Below are 19,750 nucleotides of genomic sequence, written 5' to 3'. Positions count from 1 at the left end.
AGAGATATCAAGTGGGCGTAACATGTTCTCAAAAAATTAGGGTTGGCACGCAGAAGAATTTTGAGTCAGAGATTTTGCTGGTTTTTGGCACGTACTCACAAAAAGGTTGCCCACCCCTGACCTAGACCCTGGGAGACAGCCCTTACGAGGGCTTCTGTCCCGCTGCCCACGTAGGGATCAGGTGTGGGGACCAACTTCCCTCCTGCCCTTGAGACAAATAAGCCCCTCAGGGAGTCCTGCACGTTCACGGGCGTCAAGGCAGTTGGGCACTGGGAGCCAGGGCCACCCAGTCACAGCAGAGAGACTCTTCTGAGAGAAAAACACAGGAGCGTGAATGTGGTATGGTGGGTTTGTTTGGGTATGGGTGTGTGATGTGCATACTGTGTGGAGTATGTGTGGTGTGGTGTGTGGTGTCTGTGTGTGTGTGCATTTGTGTAAGTGTGTGGGGGAGTGTGTGCGGTGTGTATGTGCACATGTGGGGTTTCTGTGTGTGTAAGTGTGTAAGTGCATGGGGAGAAATGTGTGGGGTGTATGTGTGCTGGGGCGGGGTGCACAGGAGTGTCAGGTAGGAGGTGACAGTAAGTACAGAGCGGAAGTACAAGGCACCAGAAGATTCTGAATGCTCCCCTTCTCCCCACGGACACCAACTGCAGGAACTCGGTGGGCTCTGGGCTTACAGCTTCTCTGAGGACAGGGTGAGTCTTAGTCCGGGGTTCAGCCGGAGCCCAGCCTTATCGGAGCACCAGGCTGGGTGAGGGCCCCGTGGAGCACCCAGGGCCAAAGGCAGTGAGGGCCTGAGTGGTGCAGCCACTGGCCTGCCGGGCAGGGTGTGGGCCCTGTGGGTGCTGCAGAAAGGGCTCCGAGTGGGGCAGGCAGGATCGGGCGAGGGTGCAGAGGGCCTGGGTCGCTCCTCTGAGCTTTCCTTTGTGGCCCTGACCCAGGCAGCCCTGCTCTGAATGTCAAAATGGTCACAGCTTCTACCAATGGCCAAGCTGACAGTTAGGAGGCAGCTCTTGGGGGTCACACGTGGGTCTCTGAGAGCAGATATGATTGGGTTAGGGTCCTGGAGACCCCTCTGAACCACACAGGGTCTCAACTGACCACACTGAACTCCTGCTCAGACCATTGTGGGGCTCCAGACCATTCTAGGAATGGAGGCATCAGTGTCTCCCTGACCCTGACCGCTGCCTGCCCTCTGCGTCCCGCCCCCCAGGACTTTCCATTCAGGTGCAAAGGGCAGCAGCCAGTGTCTCCTGTATGCTGCCAGGGACAAGGACGGGTAGCTCCCTCCTCCAGGAGACCCCATAGCAGCCTGGCCTTACAATGAAGGAGGCTGGGAAGGGGGTGCGAATGAATGGAGACATTGTAGTCCAATTGGGGGGGGACTGCGTCCTGGAGCTTGGGGCTCCCACTCTGTCTCTGCTCCTCTGCCACCTTCCCCACGGCCACTGGCACTGTCCATGTGGCGTGAATCTTCACCGCACCCAGGCCAATGCTGCATGGGCAGCTTGTCTAGTGTTCCCCGAGCACCAATGGGGACGGCGGGCAGAAGTGACACCCCAGCCAAGCCATGCTCCCCACTTGGTGTCCCCTGCCCAGGCCACAGGCACCCCTCCTGCCCCGCCTTTACTCATGCTGTTCCCCTTGCCCGGATATCCTCCCTCCTCGTCACCTCTCCAAGTCCTCTCCTTCTCAGAGGCAGAGGCTCCTAACCTTCTGTGAACCACAGACCCCTCTGGCAGTCTGGTGACACCTACACACGCCTTCTAAGTGTGTGACATCAATTACACAGGAGCATAAAGGAAGCCACTTAGTATTGACATACACTTCTAAGATCTTTAAAGACACAAACTAGTGACAAAGCATGAACGTGTAAAACAGCAAGAGCTGGCAGTGTGTCTAATAACCACCGTGATACTGAAGCAGTGAGGGGTGTCAGGTTCAAGATACCGTAACACACTGCAAAGCGATAAGAACACAGCCGTGATCCCTGAGTGATAAAGCCACAGGGCTGCTGCTGGGACAGGCTTGCTGCCTACACTCATCGCTGAAGGTAGCAACACTACAGAGCACTCAGAAGTTAGTGCCGACAAAGCCGTGCTTTTCCCAACCCAAGTCCGCTGACCTGCTGCATTGCACCATGGACTCCTTGGGAATATGGACCCTCTATGGCTCCTCTGATGATTCTGCTTCACCAGGCCTGTCCCCTCCTGAGAGCTCCAGCACACCCCAGGTGGGCTCCTTTCTCCAAGCCTGCCTGACCCTGCAACCCCTGAGCTCTGCCAAGCACAAGGCATGAACCCCTGCACCCCCATCCCCAGCCGCTAGGGAAACGGTGCTTCTTTCAGCCCCCCGGAAGCTGGTGACTGGACGCTCACACATGCTCCAGGGCCTTGTGGCTGGCTGCTGTATGGCGCCTCATGATGACATTCTCCGGACACCCCCTGAGGGCCAGTGCTCCTTCCTTCTCGCATGCGTTACCACCTCTGGGTAAGCTTGTTCCCCGGGAGGTGGGTTTATGGGCACTCTGATTGGCTACCCCAACCTAGTCACTAGCCCATTGGGGAGAGACAGGGCTGAGCCCAAGGCTGACCATGCCAGAAGCCACACGTGGGCCCTATGGCCAAGCTGGGCCGGGGATCAGCACCAGGTGCATCCTACCTGCTTCACGTTGTAGCCGGTCTTCGCACTGGTCTCGATGAACATGACGCTCAGCTCTTTGGCGCGCTGCTCCCCCTCCTCGATGGTTATCTGCCTGAAGATGAGGGAAGGGGAACATCAGTTGGGTAGAGAGCAGCCCCTGGGAGAGGTGGAGGGAAAAGCCCGAGAGGAGGGGCCCACCCAGCAGGGCGGAGGAGCCGACCAGGATGAAGGGGACACAGGGCACAGCCGCCCCTTCTCTCCTCCTTCTGTAGTATCTTCCCCTTGGGACGCAGGCCCTGTGGCAGGTGGGTGGGGCTGTCCCATAGCTGCCTTTCCCAATAGTGGCCACGGCCAGAGACTACATGTGTAAAGTGCTGCAGGCCACATACCGCCTCTCTGGGTGGTGTCATCAGTCCTGTTTCCCGAATGAGAACACTGAGGTTAAAGGGCCTGCTCCAAGACGCCTACTTAGCAAAGGAGCTAGGCTTCGAGCCCCATTTTTCTTCACGTCAGGAGGAGGATTCTAACAAAACAGTCTCTAATTCAGATTATTCCTTAAATGGTTAGAGTATATTTCAGGAAGCCCACAATGCATGACCTTTAACCAAGTTGGGTCCCCTGAGATAAGTGGACAAATGTAGGTAAGTCAACCCTGTGCCCTGGAGCAGCCTCTTCAGAGTGTCACATCCAGACACAGCGCCAGACCAGAACTTCTGAGGTTAACACGTGGGACCAGGACCTCCAGACCCACACTCACATCGGTGCGGGCATGTCATGGGGCAGAGACACAGCACAAACAGAAGTCGGCAGGAGCCTGCAGCTGTGTTGCTGGTTGTAGCCAGTTCCCAGACCATGCACTGCTGGGCTGAGCCAGGTGCACGGGGCTCCATGAAGACCACGCACAGAGGAGCACCCTGGAACTGCCCCTGCCGGCAGTGCGAGGTGGGGCCTCAGAGATGACGAGGGCAGGGGTCTACCAGGGGCTTTCAAAGCCTCCAGCAACCTGCCGGTACCTTTCCAAGATGCATGGGAAGAGCACAGGCAGAAAGGGTGCTCGCTACCCAGGCACCCCAGAACTCCTTGTCCAGGAGGAGTTGCAGAGGCGTGGAGGGTGGGCCCAGCCTGCCAGCCCCTGATCCTACCTCTTGTCAGCCAGGTCCGTCTTGTTGCCCACCAGCATGATGATAACATCGCTGCCCCTCTCCGTCCTGACGTCATCGATCCACTTAGAGGTCTGCTGGAAGGAGTTGAGGTCTGGAGGTGGAAAGCGGGGATAGAACTGGGAGTGAGATACAGCCCCCACCGGGAGAGGGGAAAGGTGGGAAGGGGCAGCAGGCATACCAGACCCCGGGAGGGGCTGGAGCACAGGCCACACAGGCCAGTGGGTCTGGGCCTTCCACAGGAGGCCCAGGTGGGTTTGTGGAGCTGCTGCCCCAGGGCCCTGGAGAGCCCCTGGCATTGCTGAGTCACTCTCTGGCAGAGAGAATTTACCCCGCCTGGAAGGTGACAGGGTCATGATTTGCTATGTGGACTAGTGGGAGCCTGGTGAGGGGCTGGGATGCCAGCTGACAAAGCCACAGCTGCTGGGGCAAACTTGCCCAGGGACCAGTGTCTTCTCCCACCTTGACACACAGGCACAGAAGTTGCTCTGCAGGGGTCTTTCTGGCAGCCAAGGCCAACAAGGGTGCAGAGGGGCCAGGAGCAGGGCCAACCTGCACAACCATGATTGGCGCAGGAGGGCAGGGAAGTGGAAAACACGCTGTGTTCAAAGGCAACTAACCCCCCAGTGGCAGGCACCTGCCTTCCTGCATTCAGACAATAAGAGTGGGCATGTGTATATACACACACACATGCTGCAAACTGGCTGGGGCTCCACTCGGGCCCCGGAGCCCCTGGGAGCCAGGACCCACACTCACTAGTGATGTCGTACACCACGACGGCCACCGTGGAGTCCCGGATGTAGCTGGGGATCAGGCTGCGGAACCTCTCCTGGCCCGCTGTGTCCCAGAGCTGCAGTCGCACCTGTGGCAGGGAGGGCAGGGGGGTCAGCAGGGGCAGCCAGGTCCTCATGGTAGGGGTGGGGTGGGGAGTGGGCAAGGTCCTGCTTCTGTGATGCTGGCACTGCCAGCTCTGGGGCAGGCATGGGCTCTCAGGGGTGCCCAGCTAAAGGTCCAGGTGATAGGTCCAAAGGAGCACTCCCTGTCCTTCCCGTTCTAAAGTCAGGCACTCACCGTACGATCCTCCAAGTACATGGTTTTTGACAAGAAGTCAATTCCAATGGTTGCCTGTTAGAGAAAAGCACAGACAGGTCAAAACTGAAAAGTCTTGGGCAAAGGGGCAAAAGCTCAGTGATCCAGGTAGTGACTGCAGAAAAATGGGGGACACCCATGCCAAATGCCAGGTGGGTCCTGCTCTGTTGTCCCTGGTTCCCACTTTCTCAACAGTGAACCTTCTCGTCCCTCTCAGAGGAAGTGAGTTTGAGCTAAATCAAGATGAGGCCAGGGTTTGTTTTGTTTGTTTGTTTGTTTGTTGAGTGATATAAAAGGGCAGGGATGAGAAAACTGGGTGAGAAGGTTTCCCCAGGAACAAGGACAGAAAGGGCCAGCTTTGGAAGAATGAACGTCATCTTGAGACTTAAGATGACTGAGGGGAAAAAACAAAAAAAATCTACCTTAAAGTTTAAATATGGTAAGTAACCCTTCCAAAAATATTAGCTGCCCATAATTGAATTGCCTATTAAAATAAAACTCAACACCATTCAAAGGAAGGTAAGAGAATCCAAGAATCCCTACAACAATCTCCCCTACACAATAGAAAAAGGAGTAGACATTGTAAGGAAGCAGGAAATTCAAGCCACAATCAAAACAACAACTCAATAGAAACAGACCCCAGATAACCCAGATATTGGATTAGCAGACAGGACTTTAAAATAACTGATAAAATGTTAAAATATAAAGGAAAAGGTGAATATGATGGGCTAATTTCAAGAAATATAAGAAAATGCTAAAAGGAAAAAAATGAAATCTTAACACTAAAAAAAATACAATACCTAAAATAAAAATACATCGAATTTAAGTAGGAAAGGTCAGTGAACTGAAGAGAGGCCAAAAGAAATTGTTCAAACTGAAGCACAGAGAGAAAAAAGATGTAATAAAAGTGAAGACAGGATCAAGAGCTTCTAGGACAATATCAAGTGATCTGACATTACATGCAATTAGGCTCTTATAAAAAGAATAGAAACAAAATCAGCCAAAAAATATTTTAAAAAATAACAGTCAAAAATTTTCCCGATTAGAAACACCAACCCACAGTACCAAGAAGCTCAGTGAACCTAAAACAGGATAAATACAAAGAAAACAACACCCACGCATATCATAGTCAAGTTGCTAAAAACCAAAGGTAAAGAAAAAGCCTCACCAGCAGCCAGAAATAGAAAACACATTATATACAAGGAAACAATGACAAGAATGATAGCTGATTTCTTGTCAGAACAATGTAGGACAGAAGACAATGGAACAAATCTTTAAAGTTCCAAAAGAAAGAACAAGCATCATGCCAACCTAGAATTCTATAGCCAGTGAAAACTTTAACGATGAAGGCAAAACAAAAACATTTTCGGATAAGGGAAAGCTGTGATAGTTTGTAACCAGTAGGCCCTCATTACAGGACATGCTTTAGGCTGAAGGGAAATTTTAAAGATGGAAATTTAAATCTTTAAAGAAGGAACACGAGCACCAGAAATGGTAAATCTATGGGTTTTATTTAAAGAACATGTGACTTGTCCTTGATCACCTCCTGCTTCCATGCATAGAATTCTCCCCTCTATTTTGCCCCTGCCACATCCTCAGCAAAAATTACTCTCAGAAGATGACCTAAAATCCTACTTTACAATAGCAGGAATAAACCACTTCAATTCCTTCCTTGGTTTTACACTCTAATATAACAATAACCAAACATCGGAGTACTGATCATTTGCCAGCTACTGTGCTAAGTGCTGTACATGCATTATTTAATCCTGACAACCTATGTTAGGGGTTATGTTCATTAGTATTCATATGTCACTGGTAAGAAAACTGAGTACAAGAGTGCTTTCCCAGCGTCAACAGCTGGAAGTGGCAGAGCCAGGATTTAAAAAGTACAGTATTTGCACAGTTGTCTACATGTTCCTGGCTTTATCCCTACATCCTTCCAGGTTCTAAGTACTTCTTTGCTCCTGTTCAAAGCTAGCCTCTCCTTTTTTTCTTGAATATAAATTTTACTCCCTATGTCTAGTAATTTTTACTTATATCCTACACATTGTGATTAAGACTATGGATTTCTGTTTGTTCCTTTGGAAGAGCATTGGTTGAACTGTGACCAGGTGTTTCTGGGAGAGGCTGCATATTCTAGCCCAAGCATGCCAAACTTGTGGCCCGCGGGCCGCATGCCTCGCTTATTTGGCCCGTGTTAGCCTTTGAGTTTGACATGCTTGTTCTAGCCCCTAGTGGAGAGCCATAAAGCACACAGGCATAGTAAAGGCTCTGAAACGTCCTGCTCTGAAGAAACATGAACAATTTCATGTAACCCAACGTTTCCCAAGCTTCTTTGCCCTGGGAATCTTTGTGCTTATAATTCCTCCTAACATCCTAGTGTTTCCAGAACTTCAGGAAAGGCTGACCCTCAAAGGGGTGGGTTCTAAAGGAGACCACATCCCTCTTCTAGCTTGCCTTAGAGCAGCGGTTCTCAACCTGTGGGTCGCGACCCCTTGGGGGGTCGAATGACCCTTTCACAGGGGTCGCCTAAGACCATCGGAAAACACATATATAATTACATATTGCTTTTGTGACTAATCACTATGCTTTAATTATGTTCAATTTGTAAAAATGAAATTGGGGGGCACCACAACATGAGGAACTGTATTATAGGGTCGCGGCATTAGGAAGGTTGAGAACCACTGCCTTAGAGTCTTGGTCAAAGCATTCGTTCTTTGTACTTCATTTCCACTTATAAGGTATGGAGTAAATTATTATTATTATTACTTTTTAAATATATTTTTATTGATTTCAGAGAGGAAGGGAGAGGGAGAGAGAGAGAAACATCAATGATGAGAGAGAATCACTGATCGGCTGTCTCCTGCATGCCCCCCACTGGGGATCGAGCCCGATTGCTGGTAACTAGGCCACAGGGATGTAAAGAGGATATCAAGACAAATGAACAGCAGGCTTGACTTTGGGGACTCTCCCGCCAGTCCACGGCCATCACGATCCTCTCCCCTCCTGAGCGGTGCTGCAGGAGCCTCCTGGAATGCCCTCTGGGGAGGCTGGGCTGCACTCTGCTGTGATTGGGTCACCCCAAAGCTGGCAATGCTTATTTATTCCTTTAATATCATCTTGCTGGCAAACGGTACTGCTTATGAAAAATGGCAGGCGCTTCATTTTATACAAAACACGAGGAACATCACAAGCCCAGATTTCATAGCCACATCCACATTTATCTTCTAAAGGTGGTATTAAGCAGTGTCAACGGGGGCTCAGACACACAGTGCAGACCGTACATCACACGCCTCCATCTGCACAAAACCTTCCACTGCCTAGCGGATCCCCGAGGGAAGAGATGTTCCCTGCGGCACTTGTTGAAATCTTCTTTGCTATGTGCATTTATTATGAAATATATTTTGCATCCACATTCTGACAAGACACAGTAATAAAGTCGGCAGCGGAAATTTGCATGGTCATTTGCATAAATTGACTCAAGACTCTCTTCTCAGGAAGAGAAGTCATGAAAAGGAGTGTATGTGTGTCTTTTTGTAGCCCTGGCCAGGCCTTGGCCCATGGCTGGGGAAGCATCCCTAAGTGGCAGAAAGCAGCTGGGCCTGACAAGCCCTCGACAATGGAGCTGCTGTTTGTGCTCCACACCACCAACCATTAGATGAGAGTATCAGGGCAAAGTCATGCAAATTAGCATGCAAATGAGGTTGGCAAAACTTAAGCATTCAGACTGGCAAGCGGGTGCTATGGGGAAGGAGACAGCAATCGCTGGAAAACATGCTGGGCTGGGTCTGTCCTTGCCAGCAGCTATGTGCTCTGGGGAAGGGGATGCTGGGTACGAGGCCACAGCGCAGGTACCTCAGCTTCAAAGTCTACACAGTCCTGGTGGCCACTTTCCTCTAAGTGGAGAGTGGCTGGTGCTAGTCAACACCCAACGAAATATTTGTTGATTGCTCTTTTATTTCCTGACTGTGGTCTGAAACATCAACCAAACAATATGCACCTTCCAACTTTAAATAAGGGGTTACATTTCATCAAAACAAGCCAATCTGCTCATGGATCCCTGAGCAGTCTCCTGAAGGGTCACATAAAGATCCAAGTGCATGAGCCGTCTTTAATCATTAGGGCAAAAGATGCTCCAGGTGGTGGACTTTGAGGTTGTCTAAGAGCTACCTAAGTGTAGCCTACAAAGCAAATTAGGAAGGATTACTACAATATGGGGCAGAGAATTGCATCATGGGTCCATTCAACTTATGAAATGTAGCTCCTGGGGACTCACCAGTAGCTACTGGCAGGCCCTGGGGAGATGCCACCCATTACCCGCTGGCAACCTCTTACTCCCTTGCTTGCCTAGAGACTGTAAAAGCGAAATTCTGCTTTCCCAGCCTCCCCAGAGGTTAAGGGTGATGATGTGACCCAATTCTGGCCAATAAGACATAAGCCACAGTCTGCTCGGAGGGAGAGGGCATTCTAGGGTAGCTCTTTCTTTCTTTCTTTCTTTTTAAAAAAATAGGTTTTTATTGATTTGAGAGAGAGAGAGAGAGAGAGAGAGAGAGAAGGAGAGATAGAAACATCAGTGAGAAGCATCAACATCATTTAGCTGCCTCCTGCACACCCTCTGCTGGGGACAGGGGATCGAGCCTGCAACCCTGGGCATGTGCCCTGACTGGGAATCAAACCAGCAACCTCCTGGTCCCTGGAGGACCTCCTAGTCTATGGGTCAGTACTCAACCACTGAGCCACACCAGGCAGCTCTTGCTTTCTTTTACTGCCTTGTATGCAGATGTGCCGTCTGGAGCAGCAACAGCAAGCCTGCGTGAAGACGAGAACCCACACAGCAAGAAGGCGGAACAGCATGAGAGCAAGGGCCTGGGGTCTGACAGCATCACTGCACAGCTGTGCCACCTCAGGTCTCACCACCACTTCCTGCATCTGGGAAACCAAAGCCTTTCTTTGTTTAAGCCACTTTGTCAGCTTTCTGTACGAGGTGACCGTATTCCTAATTTATATATGCTCATCAAAAGAGAGGGAGAGAAAGGCAGCAGAGAGGAGGGAGGACAAGAAAAGGTATCAGAGCAAGGGCAAGTCTGGACCAGGTTAATGTCTATAGGGAGCACTTGGATGACTGGCAGTGCCCTAGTGGGTCTAAGGGCAGGGTCATCTCGCCAAGCTGACCAGCATTCAGGGGTATTTCAGCCCTGGACCCGTTGCCCCTTGCCTAACTGCACCTCCTCTTCAAGCTGAAGCACCAGGCACCTCCCCACACCCATCAGGGAAACCCCTCTCTCCTGGTTGTCTCTCCACTGCTGTGAGCTCTGCGAGGGCTCATTCATCTCCTTACAGTGGCCCATTGACAGAAAGATGCTAAGCATCTTATTTCCGAAGGCCCCATCCTTTCCTGTTCCCTGGCCCCAGCATGGGGGGCCAGTATGCATGAGTGTGTGCATGAGTGTGTGTTCAAGGAGGATATTCGGGTTGACCCATACCCAGGTCCCCTTTCCTCACCGATCCCCTCTTCAGGCCCACCAGCAAAGGCGATGTGGGGGCATCTTAGGTGTGGGGCTTGGCTGCCCACCCCTGGCAACCCCCAAACTAGCTGCCTGAGTCTGGCTGGACAAGGAGCAGTAGAACTTGGTGCCCCAGAAAGAGTTTAGAGCATCGAAGCCCACCCAGGACAAAGCACCCCTGTCCACACACTGTGATTCCTGTCAAATGCCCCGCCCAGAGCCCCTAGGATGTGCTGCTGTGCCCAGCTGCAGCCCAGCTCCTCCGAAAGGCAGCCCCGCACTGTAGGGTTGAATCCTTAGGGTGGAGACAGACACTGGTCTGGGGGCTGCAGAGCAAAGGGATGGACCACAGAGTCAATGACCGGGCCTCAGTGAACCTAACTGCTTTATTAAATCAGCTCAGTGTTACACAAAGAAACATCTGATTGTTTTGCAAAACCTTGTGAGAACAGAGAGACATGCTGCCCAGACAGGGTCCTGGGGAAATGGCTTCCCCGGGTCGGATGCAGCAGGTGAAGGGCTGGAGGGGCCTGGGGGCCTGGAGGGGTCCAGGCTGGGAGGTGAGGTGAGGGCAGACCATTCCGAGGCCTAGGCCAGAGAGTCTGGTTCCAAGTGGGATCAGACTGAGAGGTGCTAGAGCCCAGCATTGGGTTGAAGAGTATCCCCCAAAATTCTGTCCACCTGGAACCTCAGAATGTGACCTTTCTGGAAAAAGGATCTTTGAGGATATAATTAGTTAAGGATCTTATGATGAAAAATCATCCTGGATTCAGGGTGGGCCCCTAAATCCAGTGACTGGTGTCCTCATGAGTAGAGAAGAGGATGCACAGAGACACGAAGTGAAGGCCACATGGAGATGGAGGCGGGCATTAGGGCTATGCAGCCCCACACCAAGGAACGCCCGCAGCCCCGGAAGCTGCACGTGGCAAGGATCCTCTCCCAGAGCCTCTGCAGGGAGCGTGGCTCTGCCACAACTTGACTACAGACTTCTAGCCTCCAGAACTGTGGAAGGATCATTCCTGTTGTTTTAAGCCACCCTGTCTGTGGTAATTTGTTGTGGCAGCCCCGGGAAACTAATACAGACCCAGGAGCTGGAGAGGAAAGCCTCGGGCAGCTCAGGCAGATTGCCAGGGGTGAGAGCGCCTCAGGCAACTGCTCCGCCTGTGAGGGCTCCGTGGACTCAGCTTCTGTCCCCTTCCCTTGGCTCCCGGGGTCCCCAGGAGTGCCCCAATGCAGGTAAAGCTCCGAGTTCCTCCAGAAATGCTCCTCCACTCCGGGAGCAGCGAGGCAGTTCCAGCAGGCCGGGCCCCTCTCCTGGGGCAGCCCAATCGGCTAGGGGCGGGCGGTCCAGGGATGGGCCAGTGGCTCCAGCCTTGGCTATAAGTTCATCGCAATCACCTCTGAGATTTAAAAAATACTAATGACTGAGCCGGCCTGTGAATCTCCTGGCCATACCCCCAGTAAGTGCAGCCAAGCTAGAGGACCCACGAGGGACCCATGAGAAAACCTAGAGTTCACTGCCTCCAAATCCTCCCTCCCACTCCCAGTGGCCACCTGCAGAGGCCTGAGGCCGCCACATGGCTCTAGCGCAGGTTTCAAGCAGGTGGCCCAAGGGCCAGGCCTGCAGGTGTGTTTTGTTGGCCTCTGAGAGGGGAGGGGGCCTGGCCACAGAGAGTCAAGTCTCATCACAGCACAGAAGGTTTCTCCCATCGCAAATTTGGAAAATAATTTCTTAGTTGGGGGCTTATACAAGAGATTTGTGGAGCTATGACTCTCACCAGGATGCTTGTCAATTTTATTTTTTTGCTGCTTCTAGTGAGTGGATCAGATGGGGTGACGGGTGGGGTGGCAGAGGCTGGGGATGCATGTGCCAAGAGGAGAACAAGATGCATGTGCATCGAGGGGAGGAGGCAGCAGCAGATCTGCTCTCCAGGGGCCCACAGGCTGTCAAGGTGGCATCTCCCCAGGGCCTGCCAGGTGGACAGCGCCCCTGAGAGGTCTGACAGGGGAACCCGGCTCTGCCCAGCCAGGTCCTCATGGATCCTCATGCCAGCCCCTCGGGGCCTCAGCATGTCCAGCCCCAGGCAGAGGGAGGACTGACTGCCACCCAGATGAGGCTGACCCTCCCGCCCCCCTGCCCTCCACGCAAGGCTGAGGGTGGGGTCAGATTCTATTTTCTCCTACTTTCTCTCCAAGCAAGTAAGCACTTGACAAACATCTGTTGTCAGAATGAGTGGAGGGAGGGGGCAGGAGGCAGAGCCAGAGGCACACAGGAAGGATGGGAGGGAGGGCAAGGCGACTGGTTCTGGGAATTGTCTGGGCACCTCAGCTAATGGAGGTGGGCTGGCGGCAGGCTCTGCGGGGCGGTCCTGGCTGATGGGCAGGATGTCCGTGGGGGGAGCTGGGAGTAGTCACCGTGCTGGGGACAACAAGGAACATCCCCCACAGCCCTTGGGGAGCTTGTCTACTTCCCAAATGTCTCTGCCACTGAGTTAAGAAAAGCAAACAAAATAACACTTCCCCCTTTCCATCTCCAGAGAATTCATTAAGATGAGCCTGTGTATGCACGGAATTGGAGCCCTGGCCTCCTAGCCTAATTACCATTTTAAAGGGTATCGGGAAAGAAACTCTACCTGCTGGGAAAACAAGTCAGCAAAGAAGGCAGTGGAGGGCACTTGCTCCCCCTGGGCTTTCTCCCCTCTCACCACAGGGACATGGGGCCTCCGGCCTCCCAGTCTGGTGGGTCTAAAACCAAGGCAGAGTGTGTCTCTCGGAGCCACGTTGACACCAACAGGCATTTGACATCAGCTGTGGCCAGGCCCGGTGCTGGGCCCACGAATAGTGGTGGATCCGAGGGGTCGTGGCCCCAGCCACGCCCAGAGCCCATCCAGGAGCCAGAGCACAGGGGAGCTCCTGTGGAGTCAGGAGGCTAAGAGAGCCCAGGACAACGTGATAAGGGAGAGGGTGCCATGGAGGGGGCGGAACACAGACAAACGTGCCCTGAGCTTTGATGAGTCAGAAGAACATTTCACAGCAGAGAAGGCAGGGCGTTCCGGCAGAGGTGATACCATGAGCCAAGGAGTAGGGCTGGGGCAGTGTCACTGTGTGAGGAGCAGCAAGCGAACGGGCCTCGGGACAAGCAGTGAGCAAGCGGATACTGGAGGGAGGTGGGCTGAGATTTTGAGGGACTCAAACAACATGGGGAGCAGTTGATCCATGCCAATGAGGACACCGCAAAGGTCACCGTCACCATCCGCACTGCCAAGAACCCCAAGCAGCCAAGCGTCTCACTGTAGTCAATGGGACACCAACAAGAGGCATTATAAGTATCCTGGTAATTCAAAAACTTCAAATAGTTCTCTCTTTCTCTCTCCCTCTCTCTCTCTCTCTCTCTCTCACACACACACACACACACACACACACACACACACACACACTCTGAATACTAGGTCAGACTCCAGAACTGCAGTCTGTTGGGATGGAATCCCAAATGCAGGTCAGTGTGGTAGAACTCCCCTGTGGGGTGGCCGGGCCTCTGCTAAGGCTGTATCAGTGCACAGCCCGGGCCTGGAAAGCACACGACGAAGGCAGTGAGGCTGAGATCACCCTCCCAAAGCCGGTGCCCCGGGCTGTGCCTATCACCCAGGGCCCCTCCCCCAGAGCCTCGTGTTCTGACCCTTCCATCAAGTCTACTAGTTCCCCGGCATTTCAGACGACTGCAGAGGAAAAGCAGGAAATTCGAGAGAGAGGCAGAGAGAGGGCTGTATCTGGGGCAAAGACGATGACTAGTCCAGAGGAAGACCCAGACTGAAGAGAAGACCCGGAACTGCAATCGGCAGTGAGCTGTGCTCCGTATCCTCGGTCAGTCCAGGAAGGCAGAGGGGCCCTTACCCGGCCGTCCCCAGTGTGCTCTATAAATATTTCCCGTGAGGACTCAGTGACAAAAAGATCCCATGGGAGATCCTGCACACTACCCCCCACTTTCAGCACAAAACCACACATTGATGCAGTCAACGCCCTGAGAAGTCCTGCAGTAGTAAGTTCATTTCCTTTTGCTCACCAGCGTTCCCTAAATATACACAAGTACTAAACCCTCCTGCCTGCCTTCTTCTCAAATAAAAGCTACTAACACCCCTTGGAACTGGTACCTCACAAAACCCACTGGCTCAGAAAAATGCATTTTATTTGTCTCTGTTTTGAGGAATATTTTTTTTTTCTTAAAAATAACTGAAATGATTAAAATTGGTGCCTTCTGCAAAGAGCTATAATTGTAAGGAAAATTCACTTCATTTGCACAAACCTCTCAGTCACCTGTGGTGCCAGGAAAGTGAAAAGTTACTGACCCCCAAGAGCTCAGCCTTTGGGCCACCTGGAGCCACCTCTGGGCCACTGGTTGACCCCAGACCACCGTGAGAGTGAGGAGCTAGGGGTCACTCCATCCAGCCTCCTGCCCACGTAGAACAGTACACAAGCCCATCACATCAACTTCTCTAGGGAAGAGAGTGCCTCAGCAAGAGAGAGAGAGAGAGAGAGAGAGAGAGAGAGAGAGAGAGAGAGACTAAAATATAACCACGCTCAAGAAATAAGTTCTCCTACTGCTCTTTCACCTGCATTATTTTGCATCTTGTCCATCCTCCTCCATGTGACAACCCACCCAAGTAACCAAACCCTGTAATGGTTAGACCTGCCCACAGGCAGCAAGGTGACACAGACTGAAATGTGTCTTTTCTCTCCTGGAAAACATTTCCTTTGCCGAGGTTTGGACCTTCAGAAGGGCTCAGAGTCGTTACTGGGCTGGGGCCAGGGCATAGACGGGAGGCTCCTTCAAGGCAAAACCAAAGCCCTGGGCCCTGGGAACATCCTATTCTCATCTCAGGACCAGCCAGCCCCAGAGAGAGACCAGCACAGTCTCCAGGCAACTGGCCTGGCTGCAGACACCATGGGTGATGGGGAACAGGGGCTCTCAGGACCTCACCTGGTACGTGTTGTCGAAGCTGTCGTACATGAACCTTGTGATCAGAGACGTCTTTCCGACTGTAAAACAAGAAGAGAGGGGGGTTCAGCCATGGCATCCAGCTAGGTTCCTCTAAACACATTTCACATGAAGACAACAGATAACAAAGAAGCCCAAAGGAAAGATAAGATGAGGAAACAGAAGTGAAAGGCAGACCCTGGGAGAAGGACCCAGAGCAAGGCAGCCGAGTCTACACCGGCTGGGCTGCAGGGGAGTTCTTGCCAGGCACCGAGAAGGAGGCCCGTCCCTGCCCTGTGGATTCTCACCACCCAACTCCAACATCTTCCTTGGCCCACAAGAGTGTAACTGACGCCAGAGCCATATATGAAGAATTGGAGCAAGTGCGTGCAAGACTGATGCTCCTCTCACACTGGCCTACGTTCTCCCGGAAACATTGCCTTGTCATTCGTCACAGGCTGCGGTGGGGGCATGCTGTTCGGTTCTCATTCATTCAGCCTGCAGACTGCTGAGGAAGTGGCTTTCTAAGGAACCAGGCAGCAGGGGGCGTAAATGAGACATTTCCCAGTGTCTCTCAGAGGCAGGACTATTTTTTGGAAGAGTGTGCCTGACTGTCCAGCTCCTTGCAGGACGGTTAGCATCCCTGGGTCTCGCTGGGTAAGTTCCAGCAGGATCACAATGACAACCCTGGATTCCCCCTCTTCGCCCGCCCTTATTTGCAAATGCCCTGAGAACCACTGCTAAGGCTAAGAGAACCAGGAAGTCTCTTAGGAATCCCAGAAGTGCTGCTTATCTCCCTAACTGCAAGGTTTGGCTTCTGACCCAACCCTGTGCAGGTCTCCTGGGGCCTGGCAGTGGCAGAAATACCTACTGTAGCATTTCTATCATCTGGGAGGGGAGGACGGGGAGGAAGGAACATCTGTTAGGTCAGGCCCAGCATGGAATGCTTCTCTACACTGTCCCACCAAGTCTGCCATGGCCCCGGGAGGCTCAGAAGGGACTGGCACAGCTGAGCTTGGCTCACAGTCCCCTCTGCTCCGGAACACACAACCCTGATGGGAAAGCAGGAGACCAGCACCCAAGAGTTCTCCAATCTGCCTCTCCCCGATTCTCGGACGGGATGTCCACGGGCTCCACAGGCAGGGTAGCTTGTCACTGCCTGAATGGAGCACGGTGACCCACAGGGCTCCTCTGGGCAAGGTCCTTCTCTGAGGCCTCAGTGGTACAACATCTAACAGACAAGGGCAGCCACCTCCTGTCAGCCTACAGCTGTAAAGGAAAGACAACAGTCTTCTAGCCAGAAGGAACATCTGTTGGACTGTGTTTGGGACAAATTTAGGTGGCTCCATCTTTGACCCGGAATGGGTCAATTGGATCCAAGTCCTAGCTGGCGTACTGTTTAGCTCCATCATTCTGAGGTGGTCCCTACCCCTCTGGACCTCAATGCCTCATTTGGACATAACATCAGAGACTTCAAAGGGCAGTAGTAGAAATGAAATCCTATATACTAAAGAGGTAATATGCAAATTGACTGTCATGCCCTCACAAGAGGGCAGCGCCCACAGCGGGGTCAAGGCCGGCTGCTCTGCGCGCCTCCCGCTGGAGTCCTCTCAGCCCTGCCGGGGGCCTCGGGTCCTCCTGCACACCCCACTGACTGAGTCTCAGGTAACCAGGGCCGGCCGAGGCGCAGGTAACCAGGGCCGGCCAAGGCTTGCGCTGCCGGCAGGGGCAGCAGCAGAAGTGTGATGGGGGCATCGCCTTCCCCTGATCGCTGGGTCACCTCCTGCCCCTGAGGGCTCCTGGACTGTAGAGGGGGCAGGCCGGGCTGAGGGACCCCCTCTCCAGTGCATGAATGTTCATGCACCAGGCCTCTATTAAGATAATAAAAGTTCCAGGCACACAGGAAATGCTTAACACTGAAAAGAGGTAGGTAGCAGGTAACAGCTGATACCACCACCACTACTGAATTCACCTTGCCCATCATGTCTCTTCATCTGGCTGTTCCTGATCATTCTTTATAATAAAACTGGTACCTTATAACTGTTCTAGTGAGTTATGGAGCCTGAGGAGGGTCATGGGAGCCCTTGGCTTTGCAGCCAGTTGGTCAGTGTGGTGTCCTTGGGAACCCCACGTGTGGCTGGCAGTCTTATTGGGGACTACGCCCTTAAACTGGGGAGTCTGACACCAACTCTGGGTGGGCAGTGCCAGGAAGGACTGCAGTACCCCAGCTGGGGTCAGAAGAGCCACATTTCTGGAAGAACCTCTCTGGGGTGAGCAGTAATGCACCCAAGGTCTCTTCTAATTGCAACTGAAAACTGTCCTTTGAAAAGCTATTGATGGGCATTTAATCTGTAAAGTCCTTTCCAATTGCTTTAAATCTCCCCTTAAATTTCATATGAAGGTGGGAAGTGGGGGCTCCCCACCCAGAACGGCCTGGCTGGAGATTGCTAAGGGGACCCCAGCGTAAAACGTGGAGCAACATTGAGCCAGCGAGAGGCAGACAAATGGGAGGGAGCACAGCTTCCTCCTTTTCCAAAAGACAATGGAAAGTTACAGCCTCCTCCTCGGGAAGAGAGGCATGGCAGGGCCCACTGGTAACTTCCCTGGGCTGTGACACTCCCGCATCTTACTCCCGGGGGACAAGGGAAAGCATCAGGGAGGAGGGTGAGAAGGTGGGGAGATTCCTTTCTCTCAGGTTGTTCCCCGGGGCAGCTGAGCAGACAGGCAGGAAAGACAGTGGAAATACAAAGTGGAACAGGAGGTTCGTGGAGTAGCTGAAAACTCAGAGATCCCCACAGGGTCTCCAATGCTGAGCCGCTCCTTCTCGGGACAACAGCCACTGGCAGTGGATTCGTACTGGCTCACAGGGTAGAAGGAGAAAATCCCAAGAAAACAAGTTGTTTATTGGGACTGTCAGGAGGAACAGGTGTGGGGGCCTGGCCACAGCCAATATTTTCTGAACATTCCCACGATAACCATCACAGGCTACACGTGTGTTTATAGAGCCTGTTCCAGGCGCACGCCAGGGGCCGTGCCAGGAGGATTTACATGACAGGAGTAAACAGAGCAGACGGGACACCTGCTGCCTGAAGCTGCAGGATTCCACGCCCGCAGCTACGCTGTGCTGAGCCCTCAGCACCGACCTGTGCGGTCCTCCACTCTGAAGCGGGTATTCGTGTCACCCCCACTTTCTACAAGGGGCAATGAGTTGACAGCCTCGTGCCCAGGGCCAGAGCTGAGTGAGGCCAGGATGAGGGGCCTGACCGGGAACGAAGCTCTGATTTCTGACCCTTCTTAGCATCTTTGAGTCAAACTGGGGTTCAGGGTCCTGCCGGGTCATTATTGTCACCGCTGTGGCTGTCCCGGAGGCCTGGGAACAGCCCCTGCCAAGACCACGCACCTCTTCCTTGGGACCAGCTGCAGGTGAGGGCCTCTCCCCACTCGGGAAGTGCTTCACCCAAATCAGGAGGTCAGACACTGGAAACTGAGGTGCCCTGTGGGGCCCAGGAGGGCTTACAAAGCGAGGGTAGGTAGGTTTGAACACTGGGGCCCAGCACCCCAACCGAGGCCTGGGCTGGATGACCGGATCATCACTGATTAGCTGCAAAAGGGAATCTCTTTCTGTCCCTCTAGGCTTGTTTTCCTCATTTCTCAGGGCAGAAGTCCTCCTCCTCCCTGCCTCAGAGCTTCCCCATGACCAGCCAATCCTCTTTCCCAGGCTGCCCAGATAACGGGGCTCAGACCCTTTATGAACCTGTCAGCTCGGCTACCTGCTTGGACCTGTCCGAGGGCTCTTCCTCCCTGCGGCATGTGTCTGCACTCTCCACTGCAGGCACAGGGCTGGTCGAACAAGTCTGCCTGCAGGGCCACCACCCTGCCGCTGACCCAGGGCTCCAGGGAAGAACTCACGGATGTTCAGGGACTGCAGCTCGCAGAGGAAAGCCTGGGCCACGCTGTCTGACACGAATGCAGGAAAGGCATCCTCCACACCGTGTCTGGGAGGCTTCCTAGGGCCCCGAGACGGAGCTGATGAAAAGGGGCCCCTTGCACACTGCTGCCCAGGCTCCACCCTGGCATCACATAAAGAGGCTGAGCTGGTAAAAGGGCTGTCCTGTGCCAAGCTCCTCTCCCCTCTGAAGGGCTGCTGCCCCTTCCTCACCCCATACCTGAGCAGGAGGTACTGGAACCCGGATATGGTGAGCTTGCACAGCCCATCTACCTGGCCACTTCCCCAGGCTCACCACAAAGAGCAGGAGGAGGCTGGAGCCATCACCTGACTGGCCACTACCACTGGGCTGTAGCCAAGGGGAGACCCAAAAGGGGCAGTGTCATTCAACCGGTGCAGATAGGGATAGGCGCACGGGAGGGGCAGAGACACTCCC

The 19,750-nt window shown here is 53.2% G+C and overlaps 1 protein-coding gene across 1 annotated transcript in view; it reads right to left on the bottom strand.

Moving 5' to 3' along the window:
- Window positions 1–19,750, bottom strand: part of RAB6B (RAB6B, member RAS oncogene family) — a 47,444-nt gene that overhangs the window by 5,834 nt on the left and 21,860 nt on the right. Inside the window, exons 2-6 of the mRNA XM_005863560.2 lie at window positions 15,372–15,430; window positions 4,875–4,928; window positions 4,560–4,665; window positions 3,786–3,897; window positions 2,662–2,755 (exon numbers count right to left, since the gene is read on the bottom strand). Coding sequence (XP_005863622.1) covers window positions 2,662–2,755; window positions 3,786–3,897; window positions 4,560–4,665; window positions 4,875–4,928; window positions 15,372–15,430 — 425 coding nt within the window. The remainder of the gene's footprint in view (window positions 1–2,661; window positions 2,756–3,785; window positions 3,898–4,559; window positions 4,666–4,874; window positions 4,929–15,371; window positions 15,431–19,750) is intronic.

Source organism: Myotis brandtii, unplaced genomic scaffold (genome assembly GCF_000412655.1).
Source record: "Myotis brandtii unplaced genomic scaffold, ASM41265v1 scaffold18, whole genome shotgun sequence".
In the NCBI taxonomy this organism is placed as follows: domain Eukaryota; kingdom Metazoa; phylum Chordata; class Mammalia; order Chiroptera; family Vespertilionidae; genus Myotis; species Myotis brandtii.
Note: the sequence above shows the minus strand (reverse complement) of the source record. Positions and strands in the feature narration are given on the sequence as shown.